This window comes from Raphanus sativus, chromosome 4 (assembly GCF_000801105.2).
Source record: "Raphanus sativus cultivar WK10039 chromosome 4, ASM80110v3, whole genome shotgun sequence".
NCBI classification, from domain to species: Eukaryota; Viridiplantae; Streptophyta; class Magnoliopsida; order Brassicales; family Brassicaceae; genus Raphanus; species Raphanus sativus.
The window spans coordinates 49217987-49235815 of NC_079514.1; the positions used below are offsets into that span (position 1 = coordinate 49217987).

Here is a 17829-nt window from a genome sequence, read left to right on the forward strand (position 1 = left end):
TTTAAATCCAATTAGATTACATATCGGTCATCCATCAGTTCAATCGGTTAGTCTCGAGTTTTAGTGATTTTTTTAATATGTATATTTTAAAAGCCTAAATTGAATTGTCAGATCTCCGGATTAACCGGTATAATCACAATCGGGTTCAATTTAAAAACACTGATTTAAATGCAAAAATATTTTAAATACACACTCTTTAAAAATTACCAAAATATTTGTTAAATTATTAATGAAATTTTTCATCGTAAAATATTCCGCGCTTCCAAAGCGCGGGTCAAAATCTAGTTTCAATTAAGATAAAAGGTTTGTTCTACAAGATCGAAACCTATACAAAAGAGGCTCTGGCAAAAAAGAAAGGTAAAAAACAGAGCAACTTTATCATGAGCAAAGAGAGGGATGGAGGGTCAGATGAGCCAACATGCCATTAGATTCATGAATCGCTTGCGCTTTCGCCAAGCATTAATAGAGTTGATGGTATGCCTGTCGATCTCCCGGAAGGTAGCTAACGGAGGCGTCAAGGCTTGATTATGCAGCATGTTGTTTCTATGCAGCATTTTGGAATCATGGTAAAAGCCAGTAATCACACGTCTATTGAGGACCATTGTATTGTATCCTAACGTCGTTAGACAAACTAATCATCATCAATTATGGTAAGATGGCTTTCGTTACTAATAGTTCTTGAAATCATCAATGGAACTCTAGTTATTTCTCCTTAGTTAGACGATAATTTCCGAAAGTTCTGAAGTTTATCTATACAGGAAACATTATAGCCATCTTCAGTTATGTGTGTTTCTGTAATGGTTGAATTTGGCATTTGATACTCAAAAAAGTACAATATTGTAAAGAATATAGATAGTGGATACTAGATAACCAAGCATTTAAGGGAACACTCCTATACATATACAATTAATAACTTCATCGTATTATATGAATATTCCTTTTTGTTATGAAAATATTAATGAATATTCTTATACATGTGTGAAATATACATTATGTTCTCAATATCAAGTCGTAGGCTCGTAGCTACCTCGTAGCAGTCTAGAAAAGCAGTACAAAAGATGATGACAAACAAAGAAATTTAAAATAGTTTAAAACTCAGACCACAAGTTAAGATTGAGTTTGGTACCAAAGATTGCAACCATGAAGGGACATGTGACATGTCTTAGTTAGAACAGTATAAGCATTGTGTAGTTATAATAGTTAATAGCCAAAGAACTTTCTTCTTGGTGTCTATTTCGGTTTTTGACGACAAAAATAGACGCCGTGTTGATGATGGCTTTGTTTAAGCTTTGTGTTATGTCTAAATGTTTCAGCTAAATATTTAAAAGTTTTTGTTTACTATACTCGAACAACTCTCATTACATTATTGAAATAGATGAAGTAAAAACAACGGTTAAGGCTCACTAGTCCTTATTATTACAGCAAGTTCACACATTTTTAAGACATAAAAATCCTCAAATAGACAAATACCATTTTACCGCATCGCCCTTGCTTCTTTAAGAAGTCTCTCGAAGGAGATTAGTTGAACCTAACACCATATTTAAGCTCTCTAGTAGTATAATTAAACAGCCCAAAGTGCCTCTCAGTCTCAGCACCCGGCTTATCATTCTCATCGAACATGGCGAATATGTAAGTCTCTATAGGTTTCCCTCGCCTTTTCGGGGATCCATTCTGCACACTTAGTCTCAAATTGTTAACATAAGCCTCCGCATTCGGCAAACTTGCCTCGGGGTCTTCTCCCTGCGTGGGCCAACCGCTCTCCGACACCACGACTTCCAACGATCCCCCGCCCGATTTCTCCAATGCAGCGTAAACTGAGTCGAGATTGGCATCGAAGAGGTTTTGGTAATGGAGCTGGTTTTTGGGGTCATTGAATCCCTTGTTCGGTTTTAAAAGAGCGAATTCCAGAGGGATGTTCTTCTTGTCTTGAATGTAGCCGAAGTAAGTGTAGATATTGACGAGCAGAGGAGATCGCTTGTTCACCAAGAAACCTATCACCTGTTGGAGGAAGTTTCTATACTCATCCTTGAATCGTCCGCGAGAAGGAGGATACGTGTCCGTGAAGGCTCCCAAGTATGTAGTCGTGGAGACCTTGATATTGCTGAGGTCTGCTTCGGAAAGCGCTTTATCAATGTTTTGCATAGCCTGGATGAGAACCATTGCCTTCCCGGCTGCGTACTCTGGTTTCACCTCGTTTCCGACCGATATGTACTTGAATCTGACATCTTTGTACATCTTGACGTTGTCTTGGACCCATGCGTTAGCCACCGTTTGACTATTTGCGATACCTTCTACTTTGTGATTGGGAATGTCGAGGATGAACTCGATGTTGGAGCCACGGAGAGCGTTGAGAGCTTCAGGGTTGACATCGTACATCCGCATTCGCGGGATGCTGTACTTCTTGAACATAGCCACAACTTCCGGTGGCTTTGGTAGGTTGTTTCCCATCTGCCCGAAGCATACTCCGATTTGTCCAGCTAGTAATAAAATTAATTGGCATGTAATAAAATATAATCAGTAGGGTTATAGAATATGATTAATGGATGCTACATAAGCTTAGAAGATGACTAAACCTGTGGTGTCGAAAAAGGAAGCCATCAGAAGGCTGAGAAGTAACATCAACATTGGTGATAATGCTAACATCCTAACCTCAGACATTGTCATGAAATAATACTGTGAGTTTTTTTATATGTTTGAATCGTACCATTTTGCGCCTATTTATAGTGTGAGTTCGGGGTTTAAGTCAGTCAATGCATGCAACGCCCCACAAATTTACTTCATACATTTATGTTTGAAAAGTCTACGATTATGAGTTCTCTACACAAACAGCTTTCAACAGCTAGGGTCAATATACCCATAGACTGAAGAGTCAAATGAGATGGATGAATTGGTTATAAAAATACTCAAATTTAAGTGGTTGTTGTGTTTTCTAGTAATAGGTTGGATCATGGTATTATGAGACGTTAATCATACGCCAATCTCGTTTGAACTAATATTAACTGTTCTTTTACGTTATCAATAATAGTTCAAGAAACCGGGCTTCGTAGCCTGGTGGTAATGGAACCTCGGCTGAGGTGTCCGCCACCCAGCTTCGAAACCCGGCCACAGCGATTTAACATCCTTACTGCTGGGGCGCTGGACCCCTTCGGGGGATATTTGGGAAAGTGGCTGCCCAGACACCAGAGATATCAAAAAAAAAAAAATAATAGTTCAAGACACGAATCGGATATCCATATTTTTGAAAGTATTTGTGATTTGTTTTGTATGTTACGGATATTTAATTTTTTGATTTTTTTTGTTTCGAAAAATATGGATATTTGGGAAAATGGATATTCATAAAATAAATAAATATTTGCGGATATTTACGGATATCTTATTTGTTTTGACTAATACAAATAATCTTAAAAATTCGATACAAATTTGTTTTGTAAACTATTTTTTGCATGATATATAAGATAAAGATTAAAAGAAGTAGTGAATCTACGTATTTTGTTAATTTTTTAAACTTAGTTAACAAATATGATAACACAAAACTTAAAAAAAAATTATAAATATTGTCATAAATGTTTTCTCTTTCTTTTATGTAATACTTGTTTTTATATAAATAATAATGTGAATAAAATCTATCAAATCATATGCTAGAATAATAATTATATAATTTTATAAATTTATAACTTTAAATATAATCAAGATATACATGTATATTTGTATATTATCGATCGGATAAGATATCCGATTCCCAAAATTTTAATATTTGTGATTTGATTCGATTTTAACGGATATTGATTTTTAATATCTGTTTTGCTTCGAAAGCTTACGGATATCCGGAATTTTCGGATTGAATCAAAACAAATAACGAATCGAACCAAATTTTACGGATTAAATGTCCAGCCCTGATTAATAATAGGTTTTAGACCACTAAGGGTAGACTATTCTTGGAGCCATCCCTGGCACCTTCTTATACGTTAAGACACTATAGTCTTACAATCCGTATGAAAGTTTGGTGAAATAAAGATCCACAAGAACGAATAAATCCAATTGATTTTCTCTCAGAAAATTAGTGGTAGGTTCTAAATGGCTCGAAGTCATAACCATATTCTCAAAAAAATCCAACTACTGTTATACTCTCTCCATTTCACCTAGATTTTTTCATACTTATTAAGAAAACCATTAGAGTTATTGTTTTACCCATAATTAATACATTGTTTTATTGAATACTAGTGGTGTGCCGGCGCTACGCGCCGGATTTGTATATTTTAATTCTTAAATAATTTTACAATTTATTTTATGCTTTTAGTGAAAAAATATGTTCAAAAATATAAAAATGAAAATATGTTGAATGAGAATGATATTTTTTTTTCTGATCCATTTGATAGTAATTAGCGATCGTAGTGTATACTTTGTTTTGAAATTGTTTAGTACAAATCGAAATAAGTAGTTGTGATTACCATATTACTATATCGAAATTGTTTTGAAATTGTTTAGTACAAATCGAAATAAGTAGTTGTGATTACCATATCGAAATTGGAAATTGGTTAGTTGTTTGAGCTTGACTTGTTTCGTTTTATTTCTTTTTACTAGTAGTGTGTCCGCGCTTCGCGCGGAACTATACCTTTGCTTTTGTTTTATTGTATGTGTTAGACACTCTCTCTGATGTTTCAGCGAGATACTATATTTTACTTAGTCTCCGCTATGAATGATTAGAGTAACTTTATCAGATTGTCGTAGTAAAATATCTTTATCGATCATGGTTGTTTGAGATGTCGTACCTAAATTTGCTGCCTTATATTTTTTACTTACGAAGCATCCTAAAGTATATTGCGAGAAGTTTGTGACCAAAATATTTGGAAAATATATTTTATCTCAGTTGATAGTGGAACAACGTGTGCAGGTGTTGGATTCAGTCGAAGGCATACATTTACCCAAGTATTTGAAACATAGTTTATAACCTGCATTTCAGCCAAATGTTTGTATTGTTGGCACATAGTTGGCTATATAATTCTCATGTAACAATGGACTATGCAGAGATGATCGAAACCTTTTTGCAACAACATAATATCGTCAAGACAAAGAATACTAACATGGACGGAGGCAATAAAGGAGGAGTGCAGTGAGCTGACCCCACTACTTTTTTAAAAAATATTTGTATTTCTTTTAAGTAAAAATGTATTGACCCCCCAAAAAAATTGACTCCATTTAAAAATATATCTCCACAAAAATAATTAAAATATTAAAATTTAAATACTAAATTATATAACTAATACATTTATATCATTTATTTGTTAAAATTTGGATTTGTGTTAATTTTTCTCTCAATTTCAACTTCTGCAAAAAAAAAAAAACCAATGGAATCAATAATACATTTTTATTCTAAACTTAGGGGCTGACTGGTTTTCCCGCTACCACCTGCAAACACAGCTTTCGCGGTTCGTAGCGGTTGTTTGCGTTTCGAAACAATCACAGAAAACGCTATAAATCGCTTCAAACCGCTCCAAACCACTTAAAATCAAAAGCTGGTTCCAGCTAACGTTTGCGGTTGCGGGCGGTTGCGGGAGGATAATTTTTTTTTAAATTGAAATAATAGAAATTGTAAAATGTATACATATTATATTTCAATTTATATTATAAAAATTTAAAACCAAAATATTTTCTATAAATTTTTAAAATTTAATATTATGATTTTATAAATATAAATTTTATATATATTATATTTTATATAATTTTTATAATTATATAAAATTTAAATATTGTTAAATTATTATTTAACAGATGTTTCGTTTGGTAGTTTACCAGTCATAAAAGTTCCGCAAACGCAACAATTTCTAACTGTCATACCAGTCGTACAATCTCTAGAAAACGCTTAAAACCGCAACCATCCGCACCCTCAAACTCCCGCAACCGCAATCGCAACCGTTGCGGTTATTCCAGCCAGGCCCTTAGTTACATATTAGATTTAAACCCAACTTATATTAGGCCCAAATAGTATTGTAATTTATTATCAGGAACATTAAAATTAAATTAATAAAAAAAACTCCTTTTCTTCGACAAACGGGAGAGTTCGTATTCCAGAAGCATGTTTTGGATGAATTTGAAATTTGGTTCTTTTTTAGTTTATACTTTGTTTTCTTATTATTTATTTATCAAACCGAAGATGATTATGATTCTTTGAAAAAAATATTTTGACTAAAGGAATTCAACCAAAATATTTAGGGTTTATGTTTATAATCTGAATATTTTTAACAGCTAGTTTCATATTTAGAAATAGCCTATTTTTTATTAATTAGATAAATAATAGACCAATTTATCTAAATGATCCCGGTGAAAACAAAATTGTAATATCATCATAATCAAAGAGATAAGGTAAAACACAAATATTTAACTTGACAAATATATCAACTTTGTGGTCATAATTTTATAGCAAGACTCATAAAAAATACATCAAAGTGGTTTTATCATTCTTAGTTTGATCAATATGGTAATTGGTTAGAATAAGATTTTTCTATTGAAACAAATATTTAAAGATGTAGTCAATGAAATTTAATAAAAAGTTTCAAATTGGGAAGGTAATAGAATTATTATTTTTGATCCTGGTTCAAAAACTTTCTGGCTCCTCCATTGAATACTAACCAAATTGTTTATGTAGTTGTTGAACTAATATGTATTTCAATACCGCATACATTCTTGTGAAAGCGTAAAGGCCCAGCGTTTTAAGACTTTGCTTCTGCTTCTCCTAACATGGTCAGTGCGACTAAAGATTTCAAAAGGAGCGGCACATGGGCTAGCATATCTACTCGAATGCAGCCCAAGAAATTTGGTACATGGGGACGTCAAAAATCAAATTCTCATACTCCATTAGATCTAGTCTTTATATTCGAATGGTTCTTAAAATATTATATCTGAAAACTAATTTCAAACAGTCTGCACGGAAAAACGAACAAATTTTTTAAAATTATTTGGAAATAAAGTTTTATTATATTCTGTTAAATATGTGTGTCTAAATGGGTTAATATAGTTTTCACTAACTGAAAATAACTTTTAATAAATTTTTAAAAAATATTTTTAATTGAATGACCTATTTAAAACCCGTTAAAATAAATAATTTATATGAATATTTTTTTGAAATTTAAAGTATCACAATTTTAAAATATCTTGAGTTTTTTATTTGGAAATTTTCAAAATATATATGGTTACAAAATATGTTTTTAGTGTGTAAATGCTTACAAAATATGTTTTTAGTTTGTAACTACATTAAATAAGTCAAGTTTCATAACTATGCACTCATGTCATATGTATTTCAAAAAAACAATTTTTAATTAAATTTTATTCATAAAATTTGCAACATGTTATATATTTTAATAGTTTTTATATTATATCAGTTATAATTGCCCATATTTTATTACTAAACGTAAGTAGATGTTTTATAAAAAAAACATAACTGATACACGTCACCACGTTAATTACATCTCACGATGTCAAAAAAAACAATTGCATCTCAAATTCTCAATCTATAATTGCTTGTCTTTTGTAACTGATTAAATTGAGTGGGTGGACACTAATATAAAAAGAAAAAATAATTAGATGCAGTTAGAAAATTAAAGTAGATCACGATTTTTATGGTTTTCGTAACTGGTGGTTACAAAAAATTATATTTAGATGCAGTTAGGAAATATAAAGTTTATTTTTTTGGTATGTATTGTTGAAAAAATTAGTTAGACACAACCTTGTCAATAGGTTATGCTAGAGAATTAATAGAATAAATGCAGCTAATAAAGTTGGCTTTTGGGTTGGGCTTGAACCCTTTATTTTATTGGTTCACCATATTACTATATTTGTATTCTCATGTCAGTTGATCTTAATAATTCAATGGCCAAATACGAAATGGTAAAAAGGCCCAAACAAAAACAGAAATAACTAAACACAAAACTAAACGGAATCAAAAGACGAAAAGGAAACCAGAAAGCATAAAACGCAACGTTTAAATAAAAGTAGGACATGTGGCATGATTCCCTCTAAGAAGATAAAAAAAACTAACTTTATTAGTTAAGATTTTTTAATTAATAAGTTAAAAGAGCGACACTTAAAATAAAACAAAATTATAACTCTAAAACGACAATTAATTTGAAAGGAGTATAACATTTTAACATAAACATAGTTAAAAATATTAGGAGCAGGTGATAAAATGGAAAATGTTGCATAAATAACTATAATTTTATCAGTACACCGAAAATGTATTCAAATTTACAATGTACAAATTACATGTACGTATTTTTTTTTCTTTAACGGCTTTTATATATTTGTTAAAAGGAGGTTACATTTACGTTAAAAAGTTTTAGTGGTCCAAATAAATCTGTTACCATCACTTCTTTACTAAATCATTTTTTGGATGAAGGTTAACATCTATCATTATAGATGAACATGCTTCTTGTATTTAAAAACAAAATTAAAATCTTCTTAGGAGGGGTTAAGTGAGAAGAATTTATGTAGACTTGGTTGATTCTAAAAATCAATAGATTTGTTAAAAAAAATTAAAAATTATAATGAGGTTTTAATATTTAAAAAGTTTATCAAAATTTGATGGTGTAGTGATTTTAAGAATCTAGAGGTTATATGCAAGAGTTTTGAAGTTTTGTTTTATGATTAAAATTGTTTAGAATTCAAATCTCTACAACACTAGATTTAATATGATTATTTACTGCATGTTGGATTCTGCATGCGGTTTGTAATTGAAAACCACTAGCTTGCGCCTTCAGCTTCCTGCTTCGGCATTTTCTTGCTGGTTGGTACAAATAAAATCTTTTGCAACATGAAGAAACTTTAAAACGGTTCCTCTGTTTTATCTCTCTGTCTTCACAAATCAAACAGACACTTATTTATATCCAAAATAGCATCATCATTTTAGTTCATTTACAAAGATAGTTTAAATCCTTAAACGAGTGAATCTCAAAAACATCAATACATCCAGATTTTATAGCATTTTTTGCATCTAATTTAAAGAAAGACTGAACCGGGGATTGAAGCCAATGAGTGAATCAAAACCATTTGTATTGGAACGTATCATTGCATAAACGCATATATATAGTACTTTATAATGGGTGAATTTGACATTTGATACTTATCATCAATGATGTGTGTTCGGTCTATAATGGATGAATTTGACATTTGGTACTTATTATAAATTACGAAAAATATAATGGATTGGCAAATAAAAAAAGGATGACCTCATTGTGATGGTGTAGTGATTTTTTTTTTTGGGGTAAAATGATGGTGTAGTGATTTCTACTAGACGAGGATTCACTTTGTTGGTTTAGATCAAGGATTGATTTCTTTGTTCCACATGTAGTCAGGTCGAATTTTTAGCTCAACGTTTGAAAACGTAAAAGAAATAGAACCAAACTTAAAAGCAAAACAGAAAAAAAAACATCTCCTATTATCATCAAACCTTGATCATGAAAAATCGATCAGAACAATTATTCACTAACTTGACATCAAAATCCAACAATAGATAAGTCTCGGTAGCTCTCTCTGGCCTCCTTGGAGTTCCATTCTTCGCAGCTTGTATCAAATTGTTCACATATGTTCTTGCATTATACACACTGGCAGCCGTTCCTCCCGCTGTTGGCCAACCGCTCTCCGACACCATGATCTTCACTGCTCCGCCACTTAACTCCTCCAATGCCACGTAGATATAGAATAACAAGAAGTTGGTAATAAGAAGTCCTTCTCTTATTCAATATATCAAAGTTTTAACCACAACACAATATAAGCTTTCAATCACAAAACACACATATGTCAGTCCATCGACATATCAATATTTATAGCTAATAGAAATCCTAAACTAAACACACAAAGGTAAGTTAAACAACTTCCTAAACATTAAGGACTTCTATAACTTGGTCGCTAAGTTATTCAAGCTTATCAACATTCTCCCCCTTAAGCTTGAACCTCTCTTCATCCACATCTTCGACTCCAATAAGACACCTCATTTCTTTGAACTTTAACCTACCAAGCGACTTGGTAAGAATATCTGCCTTTTGCTCAACTCCAGCTACATGTTCAACTTCGATCAGCTCGTTTTCAACACATTCCCTTATAAAATAGAACCTCCTGTGAATGTGTTTGCTTCTTCCATGGAACACCGGATTTTTCGTGAGGGCTATCGCAGATTTGTTATCAACCTTGATAAGAACACGTTTGCTTTCTTCTCCCACGGCTTCGCTTAATAACTTTTGCAACCACACTGCTTGTTTTGCTGCTTCGGTCGCGGCCATGAACTCAGCTTCGCAAGAAGAAAGAGCCACAATCTCCTGTTTAGTCGAGCACCAAGTGATATGGCTATTACCAAGATAAAAGATATGACCCGTGATGCTTTTACCGTCGTCTTCGTCAACATTATGAGATGCATCGCTATAACCTGTCAACTTCGTTCCTGTTCCTCGTGAGTAGTATAACCCAAGTGAGCATGTTCCGGGTAGATACCTGAGAACAAGCTTCAGAGCAGCTCCGTGAGAAGTCCTCGGGTCCTGCATATAGCGGCTAAGAACACCAACCGCAAACGACAAATCTGGTCGAGTGTGTAATAGGTAGCGAAGGCATCCAATAGTACGGCGGTATTGCTTCTCATCTATCTTCTCTTCTTTAACCGCTTTAGAGAACTTGCCATTTAACTCCATCGGCACATGAGAACTATTGCAGGAGCTCATGAAGGTTTCTCAAGTATTTTTCGAGCATATCTGTCCTGTTTCAGTATAATTCCGTGATCAAGTTGCAAGACTTCTATACCTAGGTAGTAAGTCAATTTTCCAAGGTCGCTCATCTCGAACTTTGCAGCCATCTCATCTTTGAACTCCTTTATAGCTTTGAGCGAAGATCCGGTGACTAACAAATCATCTACATAGACTACGACGATAAGAAGTTCTCTGTTTTCTTCTTTGCGATACAAAGATGGTTCTTTCGAGCATCTCCCAAACTTCAGGCTTTTGAGAATCTTATTCAATTTTATATTCCAAACTCTAGGAGCTTGTCGTAGACCGTAAAGAGCCTTCTTTGAATCCTTCATCATTTTAGTTCATTTACAAAGATAGTTTAAATCCTTAAACGAGTGAATCTCAAAAACATCAATACATCCAGATTTTATAGCATTTTTTGCATCTAATTTAAAGAAAGACTGAACCGGGGATTGAAGCCAATGAGTGAATCAAAACCATTTGTATTGGAACATATCATTGCATAAACGCATATATATAGTACTTTATAATGGGTGAATTTGACATTTGATACTTATCATCAATGATGTGTGTTCGGTCTATAATGGATGAATTTGACATTTGGTACTTATTATAAATTACGAAAAATATAATGGATTGGCAAATAAAAAAAGGATGACCTCATTGTGATGGTGTAGTGATTTTTTTTTTTGGGGTAAAATGATGGTGTAGTGATTTCTACTAGACGAGGATTCACTTTGTTGGTTTAGATCAAGGATTGATTTCTTTGTTCCACATGTAGTCAGGTCGAATTTTTAGCTCAACGTTTGAAAACGTAAAAGAAATAGAACCAAACTTAAAAGCAAAACAGAAAAAAAAACATCTCCTATTATCATCAAACCTTGATCATGAAAAATCGATCAGAACAATTATTCACTAACTTGACATCAAAATCCAACAATAGATAAGTCTCGGTAGCTCTCTCTGGCCTCCTTGGAGTTCCATTCTTCGCAGCTTGTATCAAATTGTTCACATATGTTCTTGCATTATACACACTGGCAGCCGTTCCTCCCGCTGTTGGCCAACCGCTCTCCGACACCATGATCTTCACTGCTCCGCCACTTAACTCCTCCAATGCCACGTAGACAGTGTCCAGGAGTGCGACGAAGAGGTTTCGGTATTTGTTTAACCCGTCATTGACTACAGTGTTTTTTTTTCAGCTAACAGAGGGTACACCAAACTGACGGGCTTCCATGTTCTTAAAGTAGATGAAGTAAGTGTCGATATTCACGAGCAGAAGAGATTTCTTGCTCACCAAGAAATCTATCACCCGCGCGATAAAAATCCGGAATACCAGTGTGAAAGATCCTCTCGAGGGCGGAAACCCTGTAAGGCTTCTGGTGTCTGTAGCTGTAGACACCTTGATCCCGAGGTCTGAAACAGCTCACTCCATGTTTTTTTTTTGGAATTTATTTTGTTTTTCATTTAGGCTTAATCTAAATTCTTATGGGTGCACAACTATAAATTCTAATGGGTGCATATAATTTACTTAACATTTACACTATTCTTTAAAAAAGTTATGGGTGCCTGTGCACCCCTTCTCTATCATTTGGCTTCGCCCCTGGATCCGAGGGTTTCACCTTGTTTCCTACCGATATGTAGCGGAATTGACCCCCTTTGTGTAGTTGCGGACGTTGTTACGGACCCATGTGTCCGCTTCAGCTTGGTTGGAGGCGATACGCTGGATATCAGAGTTGGGAACATCGATTATAAGCTCGAGAACCTCATGGTTGGGATCGTAAAGACGCATCAGCTGGATGTTACGCTGCCGGTAAAACGCAACCACATCTGCGGGACGTGGCAGGTTGTTTCCAAATTTCCCGTAGCACACTCCGATTTGCCCAGCTTCATTTCCAGGTTAAGATCCGCAATAAACAACAAAAAATGCATTTAATCAAATTCTGAAAACTCTAATCTAAATAGATTATTCAATATGATATCATCAATAGGTTAAGAAAGAGAACTGAACCTGCCTTGTAGAAGAAGGAAGCCAGTACGAAGCTGAGAATAAGCAGAAACAGTGGTGTGGAGGCTAAGCAACTCGATCGATGATGAGACATCTTCAAGAAAAAACAACCAAAAGATGATGATTTTAAGATACCGATCCCTTTGTTTTATTCCAAAACAAAGAGAAAATGGGTGACTGGTCAATGAAATGAAATTAAACAAAGTCATCCAGTCATATCATTCAGTAGTCTGAAAGTGTGAGCTTTCTATACATGTAGCCATGACTGACCAAATTATTTTGGACCCTAGGGCAAAATTTTTTTTGGTCTTTTAAATTTGATTTTTCAAATATTCTTTTTGCGTTTTGATAAATAAAACTTTATTCCTTTTGTATAGTTTTCTTTTGGTGAATAAGATTTTGTCATGGAACCAAAATAACATATACATGTATACATTTTTGTATGGAGTTTTGTTCAATTTTGTTTTAATTATAGACAAACAGGATTGAGCTGGACCGTCGCACTCCATGTTTCCAACAAAGCGGTCCTGGATGTAGCTTTTAATAGGGCCTAACCAGCTTGACACAAAGATCTTACTGTTAAATGAACGCATCGTCCACCTTCTCAAAGTCAAATACTCAAAATCTCAAATACTATTAAGTATTTTTTTTTTTGAAAATAAGCGGGATGCAAATAGCTAATCAGAATAACTGTGAATCAGTAATCTTCTAGAGCAAATGTGGTCGGTCATAAATTATGTTAAACATAAAAAGAAACAGAATATCTAACTTTCTCCGAATAATGGATCTTTCCCTACATACCCCACTGCATACAGCCTAAGGTTAAATGCGATGATGACTTGCAATGTTGGATATGGTAATTAAAAGCGGGTAATCACACGTCTATTGCGGACCATTGAATTGTATCCTAACATCATTAGACAAACTAGCCATCATCAGTTATTGTAAGATGGCTTTTGTTACTAATAGTTCTTGAAATCATCATTGACACTTTAGTTATCTCTCGTTAGACGATAATTTCCGAAAGTACTGAAGTTTTTCTATAGAGGAAACAAACATTATATATGGTAACACCAACCGGGGAAAAAAATTGTAGGGAATAGCACGTTCCTTCCAGTTCCTGTCTTTTTTCACCATTTACATGGAAATTTTATCACTTGTAAGAATTGGTAGTTCCTCCACGTTCCTTTTATTATGAGGAATTATAGTATAAATATATTTCACTAGGGTCGGCCCGCCCTACGGGCGGGATATACTTTACTCGTGATCTAGATTATTATTTTTTGTATGATTTTGTGGTTTGGACTTGCAAGAAATGTGTATAGTAATGATAAATGTCTTTTGAATGTTTTAGGTAAAGAGAAATTATACGTGATAAGATATATTTTGCTTGTTTGCAATAGTTGTTTCTTTATCATAAGAGTTGTGGAATTGCTATGCTGTGAGAACTTTAAAGGGTCTTCATGTTGTTTCATTTTATAAAAATTTGATTCTGTATTTGGTGAATTATTTGGGGTTTGTAGTATTTAGGTTCATAAGGATTGGGCTGTGGATAATTTTTTTTTTGTATGTTATAAGAGTATATACTTTTTATATTGAAATCATAGTCTTTCGATATACTATTGGAGAGAACGTGGTGATTATTTGAAGTTGCATTTCTTATTAAAGTAAAATGTTATATTGAATGAGACAAAGTAATAATGCAAAGCTAATCAAAGTATTTATACTTTGAAACTGAAAAGTGTTGAAACTGAATAGTTGCCGATGAGTGTAGGCACTTGTTAGTCATCGTAAAACCAACACCAAAAACTTTTCCATTTGTTTATATTAATAACAATCACTATATCGATTTCCGAGATTATTGTTGACACTTTTTTGGTGGTACTGGAAAGATCATATTAGTTCCATAACACTTCGTTTTCAATATAGAAACATCGCATAAGAAACGTTTGATCTATCTCAAAATTTGTCAGCTCCAGACATGTCGGTTTGCTGTTCATGGTGATCCATAAATTTTATGTGCATAGTACAATTATGGCATATAAATAGTTATCTTTACCACAGTTGTGGTGATTATTAATGAAATTGTGTTCTATTTTTATTATGTCGGTATAGATATTTTAATATGTTTGTCTTAGTATAAATTATCTAATTTCATTTCTGTTATTTTTTGTTTGTTATTAAGTTATTTTACATTATGTTTTTTGTTAGACTATGCAAGTCTATATATATTTAGTTTCATATCAATATTAAAACTATGGTTGAGCTTTTTTATTTTAGTATTTTTTATATAAAAAATCACGTTTAATTCAATAAAAATAACCTTACATTTTGTATTCACAATACCTATAAAACATATACTTATTTTGCCTTTAAACTAATTTAATGTAATCTTTTTAAAATGCTTAATGTATTCTCAGTTATATGTAACATTAATTTTCACTATTTTATAACAACTTACACTATTTATATTATTATTATTTTGTAAGTTATCTATATATAAATAATGAATGTGTTCTTGCCAAAAAGAATGAATGTGTTATGTAGCGCGGGATATGCATTTTTGATGTATGTAAGTATTTCTTGCATGATATTATTGTTTATAGATAAAATAGTCTATGGAAGTAACGAATGTGTAAATACATTTGGGACATACATTTGCTATTCTTCAACATGTGGCCGTGTATAGATGTTATAGAGAGGACTACTGAGAGAGTAATTTTCAATGTTGTTAGTGTGTTTTTTATATATTTTGGAACGATGATTAATTTCTTGTGCATACTATGAAAAATAGTGGAAGAAAAACATATTTGAAAAGGTTTTGAGAAAGAATTTTAATCTCGTAAATAACTTTATTTCAATAGGCTTCCCAAAATGAATTGTTTTCTGTTTTGGTATTTCAATTAGAGGACTTTTCTTTTGGGAGATTGGGAAAATAAAAATGATAACTCTTTAGTTGCTTTAATGTTATTTTATTGGTCACGCGATAAAGGAATTAATGTCTTACCGTAAGATAAGAATTCTATTTTATTGGTTTAAAGCATGTAAAGATGTAAACTCAAACTTATGTTGTTTTTTGGTATGGTTGAATATCAAGGGAGGAACTCATTTTTGCTTTAGCATCTGTGATTACTGCTTTTCAACTAAAAAGAGTTTCTAAGTGGAAAATCATCAACAGACAAACACTACTTCTGCGCTTCTCTCTCTCTCATCACCTGCAACACATTTAGCTTCTTCTTCTTCGTCTTCACCTCACGTACAAACCATTTGTTTAATCAAATTTACAATACGACCATGAGAAAGTATTCATTTTATCATGTGTTGTCTGATATAAGAAGATTGTGTTTACCACTTTGCAGATGTTCTTTTTCCTTTCAGTGTCTTTGAAGCTTCTTCAGCATAAGCTCGAGCAGCTTCTGCTGCATCTGTTTCCTTTGCAGCTTTTTCAGCCGCTGTCATGGCAGCTTCTACCTTTGAAACTGCCTGTTCTGCATCTGTTTCCTTTGCAGCTTCTTCAGCCGAATGTCCTCTCCTGTGGAAAGCCAAAAGGATGGGAGTGTGCCACTCTATACCTGTGTTTAACCTGTAAACTTCCCAAGTCGCTGTGAGTGAAGCATGTCTCAGTTTTACTAACAGCCAACCAAGCAAGTTGATTGCCAAAGATTAAGCACCCGATACTTGTGTCAAATACGTTCAAATGGCTGTACCAACTGATTAATTCTTAAATTGATAAGTCTATCACAAGCAGTCAAGTACTTTAACCTGGTCGACTGCAACCATTTTCAAGTCTAGCGGAGTGTTATTGTTCCTACACGGACGAAAAAGCAACACATGTACGTCAATCCACTAAGATCTTAAGAACGGTTGCACAATTACCTAAGGCACAGTCATCTATATATATTTATTTAAAAGCTATGCTGTTTACCAAAGCTTTTAAAATGTAGTGACAAAGTTTGTAGTAACCAGAGAACTACTGTCAAGGAAAAAAAAAAGCAAATCATTAAGCCTTGGATCATGGATAGTAATGGGGTGGTAGCAACTCAGGTGATTTTCTCGTTTTTTTGTTTGTTTGTTCAGATGTAAGAATTGAATCAAATTCCATGAAAATTTCTCTATTTCAATAAAGATTAAGCACTTTGAAATTTGGCTTATAAGAAGATTATCTTACAAAAAATGCATTGGTGATACTTCATAGTTACCTGAATGGTTGGCTTTTGAAAAGAATGTATTTCCAGGATAGTTCCGGAACTACACCAGAGAGGCTTAATAACTCGGAAATTTTTATGCAAGCAGTTTGACAAATAAGAGCGTTTATAATACACAAATAGCATATCACAGACTAAGCAAAAATAATCAGTAAAAGAGATATCATCACGTACTTGTCATAATGGACAGGAGCTCCCCCCTCTTAATCATGGAAAGCAATGCAAGATTGGTCTGTAAGATGAAACATCTCAAAAACAAACCATCAGGTCAAGGCATAGCAGAGGAAAAGATTCAAGGCAAGATAAAGTTAAGGACTAAGCCCATCAATGTAAGGAAATGACAAAGAAACAAATCATGTTTATGTGGTCACTGGTCACTGTACAATAGAGATCACGTGATCACAAATCAATACTCAGAATATGAGCTCTTCATTCAAACACTTACTTCCAACCTTAATACCAGATCTCTTAAACTACTCAAGCTCATAATCATAAGAAAGACAATGAAACTTACCAGATCTCGGAGTGATCCAAGCGCATCTTTTACGAACATCAAATAAGCAATCACCGGCCTTTTCTTCTCTCTCCTCTGTCATATTTTTTTCTCAGTGACAATGAAGTGTTTGACAAACTATGCTGCGAAGCTCTCTTCCCGCTCGAAGAAACTCGATACTCTACGGTGACGACTCGGAAGTTTTACGGAAGTTTTAGGAAGATTAAGAAAAAAAAGGAAAAAACTCACATATTTATAGATTATAGATTCACTCCGTAGAAGTTATGAGTGGGTATATTGAATGTGAAATGGTATGAAGAGTCGGAATGTGCTTTTAGTCAGAGGCTTAATCACGACGATTGGATGCACTGGATTATGTAATGGTGTTAGATTGTGAGAACC

General features: G+C 33.4%; 2 protein-coding genes, 1 long non-coding RNA gene and 1 pseudogene across 3 annotated transcripts; 1 reads left to right on the plus strand and 3 right to left on the minus strand.

Moving 5' to 3' along the window:
- Positions 1-1306: 1306 nt before the first annotated feature.
- On the minus strand, positions 1307-2695 carry LOC108829429 (glucan endo-1,3-beta-glucosidase-like). Its single transcript, XM_057007782.1, has 2 exons — positions 2574-2695; positions 1307-2477 (listed from the first exon to the last, which is right to left on the minus strand). The coding sequence occupies exons 1-2, from the start codon at positions 2662-2664 to the stop codon at positions 1519-1521; spliced, it is 1050 nt and encodes a 349-aa protein (XP_056863762.1). The 5' UTR covers positions 2665-2695; the 3' UTR covers positions 1307-1518.
- An 8829-nt stretch (positions 2696-11524) lies between these two features.
- Positions 11525-12259, minus strand: LOC130511421 (probable glucan endo-1,3-beta-glucosidase BG3; annotated as a pseudogene).
- A 23-nt stretch (positions 12260-12282) lies between these two features.
- Positions 12283-13143, plus strand: LOC130510672 (uncharacterized). Its single transcript, XM_057007215.1, has 2 exons — positions 12283-12620; positions 12713-13143. The coding sequence occupies exons 1-2, from the start codon at positions 12283-12285 to the stop codon at positions 12741-12743; spliced, it is 369 nt and encodes a 122-aa protein (XP_056863195.1). The 3' UTR covers positions 12744-13143.
- A 2555-nt stretch (positions 13144-15698) lies between these two features.
- On the minus strand, positions 15699-17813 carry LOC130511773 (uncharacterized). Its single transcript, XR_008945282.1, has 3 exons — positions 17449-17813; positions 16079-17166; positions 15699-15974 (listed from the first exon to the last, which is right to left on the minus strand). It is a non-coding gene; the product is annotated as an uncharacterized LOC130511773 (long non-coding RNA).
- Between the last annotated feature and the right edge of the window lie 16 nt (positions 17814-17829).

Bases quoted from the DNA above. Each gene is read 5' to 3' on its own strand.
- LOC108829429 (XM_057007782.1), bottom strand. From the start codon at position 2,664: ATGACAATGTCTGAGGTTAGGATGTTAGCATTATCACCAATGTTGATG. The intron at 2,478-2,573 runs GTTTAGTCATCT...TTTTATTACTAG, and splicing joins TTCCTTTTTCGACACCACAG to CTGGACAAATCGGAGTATGC.
- LOC130510672 (XM_057007215.1), top strand. From the start codon at position 12,283: ATGGGTGCCTGTGCACCCCTTCTCTATCATTTGGCTTCGCCCCTGGAT. The intron at 12,621-12,712 runs GTTAAGATCCGC...TATCATCAATAG, and splicing joins TTGCCCAGCTTCATTTCCAG to GTTAAGAAAGAGAACTGAAC.